Source organism: Loxodonta africana, chromosome 10 (assembly GCF_030014295.1).
Source record: "Loxodonta africana isolate mLoxAfr1 chromosome 10, mLoxAfr1.hap2, whole genome shotgun sequence".
In the NCBI taxonomy this organism is placed as follows: domain Eukaryota; kingdom Metazoa; phylum Chordata; class Mammalia; order Proboscidea; family Elephantidae; genus Loxodonta; species Loxodonta africana.
The window spans coordinates 26477866-26483360 of NC_087351.1; the positions used below are offsets into that span (position 1 = coordinate 26477866).

Genomic DNA, 5495 nt, shown 5'->3' on the forward strand with positions numbered 1-5495 from the left:
TTCTTGATGGTATGAAGTCCCTCTATCTCTCTGCTGGCTTCTCTCTTTTATATTTCAGAAGACATTGCCTCAAGACACAATCCAATCTTGTAGACTGCATCTTGAGTTATTAACGTAACTGCCACTTATCCCACCTCATTAACATCGTAGAGGTAGAATTTACAAGACATAGAAAACCACATCAGATGACAAAACGATGGACAATCACATAACACTGGGAGTCATGGTCTAGATAAATTGATACATGGATTTCTGGGGGACACAGTTCAATCCATGATAGGGAGTAAAGTTTTTCTATCCAATAAATTACAAAGTAAAATGTATCTTTTAAGTAAAATGTATTAGCCATTTTGGGGGAAAAAAAAAAAATATATATATATATATAAAACCTCCTACCTTTTTAAATAGAGATGACCCTTACTGTGAAAGTCAATTATGAGTCATTTAATCATATTTAAAGGGATTTTATATCAACTCCCTAAAATAATTCTCTCATTTTTGAATCTGTATAGTTACTTTCACCGTATGTTCTTACTTTTACATTCCATTAGAGACGCTCCTATTGAGAGTAACGAAAGAGTCCTGAAGGCTTGGGATGAAGTTCTTGATTTTTTACTTGCTGGTTATAAAATCTTGAATATATTAGATAACCTCTCTGAGTCTTAATTTCCTTATATTTCCTTGTCTTCCTACAATCAGATTGTTGTAAAGTTTGATGCTTACTAATTTTATGTAAAACCATTTTCAGATGAAACAGTTTTGTCCACTGACACCATCTTTTTTCCACAATTTTTTATAGAGACTGACACATCACTTCTAATTACATCAAACAACAACAACAAAAACACACTGCCTTCCTTCAGCTAAGAGATTCTTGAACTTCTAAACTCATTTTTTATGAATGTTCGAATCACAGCCTATCTCCTTGGAAGCTTTTTTGCACTGTTCCAACAAAGCTGCAGAGAAAACATAGGCAGAATGGATTATTTTACAATGTATTGACAAATTGCTTATTATTTCAATTTTTGATTAAGGAGAAAGAATTGTGTTGCTGGATATTTTTCAAAGAATATAGCTTATCTTATTATGTCAGAAAAATCCTAGTTAAAACCTACACATTCTACATCCAGGAACGTTTCTTCAGTAATCATTAGAATGTTACCATTGACCTTCAAATGTTCTACTTTTCAACAATTTTAACTAAAGCAGATTTTTGCTTTTTGTGACTATTATCACTTCATCTGTTGATATTTTTTACCAACATATTAACCACTTCTGATTATCTATTCTCACATAGCTCAATGTTAACAGAAAGGGACTTTTCTTTAAACCAAGTCAGCTATCATAACTTCAGAGATTAAATAGTTTTAATGATGTAGTTGTGGGAGTTAAGTAGCAGAAAAAGACAAGACGATAGTAAACCATAGTTAACAACAACAACAACAAAAATCAGGTAAAAAGGTAGGCCTTTTTCTTCTAGATGTGGCCTCTTGGGAATTCTCTAAGAATTAAAACTGCTTGCAGATAATTGTGAGTTGATAATGAAGCAGAGCAAGGAAGGTAGTATAAAATCTGGATCCCTTAGCATCCCCTTTTGATTGGGGCCTTTGCAATGTAGTAGAGCTGTTATTTCTTTAGCGTTCGAGGAGCTTAGATTGAACTCACAACTTTATAAAATGTAGTTGTTGGTTTATTTATGATATTTGCACTTGGCAGACATCCTTCATTAGTACAGATCATTGAGAGATAAATATATTTGTCAAAGTTACAGAGAAAACATTTATGAATAAGAATGAATCTAGAGCATTTTAAATTAATGTTAAGAAAAATCCTTTAAAGTTGTGGCTTACTTTTCTCACTCTTGATAATAACAAATGTATCCCTTTTAGGTACTTCTCTTGTACCTTGAGACCATGGACCAGGGAAATTATTCTAGGGTAGCTGAGTTCGTGTTGCTGGGTCTCTCCAGTTCCCGAGAGCTCCAATATTTCTTGTTGGTGTTTTTTAACTTCTTGTACATTGCCATTGTGCTGGGAAATCTCCTCATTGTCCTCACAGTAATTTCTGAACCTACCCTGCACACACCCATGTATATCATGCTCAGTAACCTTTCCATTCTTGACGTGTTTCTGGCCACTTATGCAACTCCCAAAATGATCCATGATTTCCTCCATGAACACAAGACCATTTCCTTTGAGGGCTGCATGGCCCAGATATTCTTGCTCCATGTCTTTGCCGGTGGGGAAATGATGCTCCTTGTAGCCATGGCATATGACAGGTATGTAGCTATATGCAAACCCCTCCATTATGCAACCATCATGAACTTGTGCAAATGTACAGGCCTAGTTGTAGGATCTTGGGTCATTGGGGTTATGCACTCTCTGAGCCAGTTGGCTTTCACTGTAAACTTACCTTTCTGTGGCCCAAATGTAGTGGATAGTTATTATTGTGACCTTACTGTGGTGATCAAACTTGCCTGTACAGATACTTATGTTCCTGAAGTTTTGATGCTTTTGGACAGTGGTCTAATGGGGCTGACTTCATTCTTACTCTTGCTCATCTCCTACGTGGTCATCCTGGTCACTGTGCAACATCAGTCTTCAACAGGCATAGCCAAGGCCCACAGCACCCTGACAGCCCACATCACTGTGGTGACCCTCTTCTTTGGGCCCTGCATCTTCATCTATGCCTGGCCTTTCAGCAATTTCCCAGTGGATAAGGTCCTTTCTGTGTTCTCTACAGTTTTCATACCTATATTAAATCCCATTATTTACACATTGAGAAACAAAGAGGTGAAATCAGCAATGCATAAACTGAAGGGCAGGTACCTAAGGTCCAGGCTCCCTATCCAGCAGTCTCTCACAGAGTAGATTTGTTGAATTGAGTGGACAGAAGGAGGTTGGTAAATGTAGATTTTACCTTATTCTTGTGACCATTATTATTTTTAACTCAGTTGCTTACAATGATAAATGCAATGTATGTTTTTTAGTTAAGTATTTGTATTAAATAACCCAGTACATGATTATGCAATCTCTTTTATATATGTAATATTTGCTATAGTATCTATATAGTGTTGCTATGAGTCAGAATCGACTCAGTGGCAAGTTAGGTTTTTGCTTTATAGTATCTTTAAAATATTTCAAAATTTATATTGTTTGGTTAACATCCACACTCTTCTATATAAAAATAGTGACAAAATGTTCATGAATTATTGTACAATGTAAATTTTATGAATTTAAATACCTGAAAGTTTAGGTTCATAATCCTAGCAACTAATCTAAAATGCTATGTTGCACTGTGGTCTAAAAAACTCCTAGCGATTGTAAAATCTCGTTCTAGCACAAAAGTAATCCCATCTGTTCTCATTTTTCACATATTTTACATCAAAACATTTGTGCTGTCAATAAAAAGATCCATAGAGTAACTCAACATGTAAAAAAATTTATAAAAATTCAACATAGCATTTTTCAAGTCTGTTGTTATTTCATTTTTTCCTCTTCAAATACAGAACTTCATGGGCCTCTGCACAACACATTTTTTTTTTTTTTTTGCAGCTTTATAACATAACTTGATGTTGTTCAGGTATCATTGATTCTTTTGTCACTTTTTCCCTAAAACCTTGTTGACATCAAAATATGGTAGTTAACCAGTTCTAAATCCAAAAAATATTTATATAGCACAGCACATTAAGCTTTAGACACTTAGCGATTCAGCTACATAAAAATAGGACAAGACCCACATACATATGTTGTGAATCAGGTATTCATCAGTCCTTGATATGGTGTCTGTACACTGGTTCAAGGGCAGTTACTCTGGAAAACATCGATCCGAAAACACATTGTGATGTTACTCCAGTGTCATGTGCCAGCCCAACTTTCTCCAAGGTGGTCTCACTCTGGAATGGCAGGTACAGCTGTGCAAAAAATGGACATTGACTCTGTGGAAGTATCCTGCTCATGCTATGCATTCACTGTGATTTGGAACATAACTCACCCCAAGAACTTGTCACCATCATCCTGGTCTTTTTGTTTGGGTGATTCATCAATCTTGCCTTTTACTTGCTTCTTTCTTGAACCAGCGTTAGGATCAATGATTACCTGGGTGGCAACGACTGTCTGCAGATACCCTGCATGCAATTTCTCCCCACAGTATGGAAAATAGTTTAAGGCTTTATGTTCATGGTGAGGATTAGTTATTATAGTTGTCGTGTATTCTTCCTTCAAAGCCCATATGACTCTTTTTTTTTTTTTCTCAAGACTTCAATCCAATTATTCCCTTCATTTTCACAAGAATAGAGGGTTTCCTTCAGAATAGGCAAAATTAGGATCATACTACTGGATGCTTCAAGTAGGGTATCAGGAAACTGAAAGGCATTATAGATTGGGCCCTTCTATTCAAAAAGTACTCCATCAGGACAGATTGTGAACTTCTGTTCTCCTAGTATCTCTTTAGAAAATTATTCAGGTCTGCAATGCACCTATTATAGGAACTTGAATTAGACATATCAATGCAGTCACTGGTTTTAAAAAAAACAGAAATCCTGGACTAGGAATCTGGTCACTCTATTTTGGAAACACATGGTTCAGAGTCTGAAGCATAGCCCACTTTGTGAATGAGAGGATACAGCTAGAAACCCACAGAAAACTAGGCAGAAGAGCAAGATCAAACCTCTTTCCGTCCCTTACACTGCCCGTCTAGGAAATGCCATCTCCTGCTGGGTCTGCACTGCATGCCCTCTTCTGCTTTAGCTGCCACTCAAACCACTGACCTTCATTCATAGCCATCTCTGCTGGAGTCAGACACTCATTATGGGTTAGAGAGTCTCATCTCTCAAGCAGAACATTGAGGCATTATCCAGAATGGGAGCAGGTAATTCTGAGAAAATGGCATTTCATGGACCCCAGCCCTGAGCTGTGGGCTCCAGGAACCCTCTACTTATCGGGTTGAAGATAAAGAGCTTCCACTTGGCCAGGCTCTGATCGAAGGATCTCCTTGTTCATTAATATGTATGTGCTGGCGGTGAGGTGACCAGAGCCTAAAGTGATTCACAGGAAGCTCCCATAAGCACTGTCACTCTCCATAATGTGAATATACTCATGTATTTCAAGTGTGATAAACATTTTTCCAATTAAAAAAAATTCTTAATAATCATTAGTTTAATAAAGACATCATATTCCATTACATATATATTTCATCATTACATATTTTTTTGCTATTTAGATATTTTCTGTAAGTTTTTGATCCTCTTCCTCCAAGGTTTCCCAGACTTTGTCAGGAAGACACAGTATGAGTATTCTAAACTTTCTTCATATATCTTTCAAAATTGCTTTTCAGATTATTTTCCTCACTGCATGCTAAGCACAGATTTCTGCATCATTGAGAATAATATTTTAATATGTTAATTTAGGGAGCAAGTTCTATTTCGCATTTCCTTGATTTCTAATGAAATTTTCATGTCTTGTAACATGTATATTATGCTATTTGTATTATTTTTC

At 36.2% G+C, this 5495-nt stretch overlaps 1 protein-coding gene across 1 annotated transcript; it reads left to right on the plus strand.

Moving 5' to 3' along the window:
* Positions 1-1429: 1429 nt before the first annotated feature.
* LOC135232522 (olfactory receptor 4K15-like) lies at positions 1430-3070 on the plus strand. Its single transcript, XM_064291902.1, has one exon. It carries the CDS (start codon positions 1914-1916, stop codon positions 2868-2870), a length of 957 nt encoding a protein of 318 aa, XP_064147972.1. The 5' UTR covers positions 1430-1913; the 3' UTR covers positions 2871-3070.
* Positions 3071-5495: the final 2425 nt, after the last annotated feature.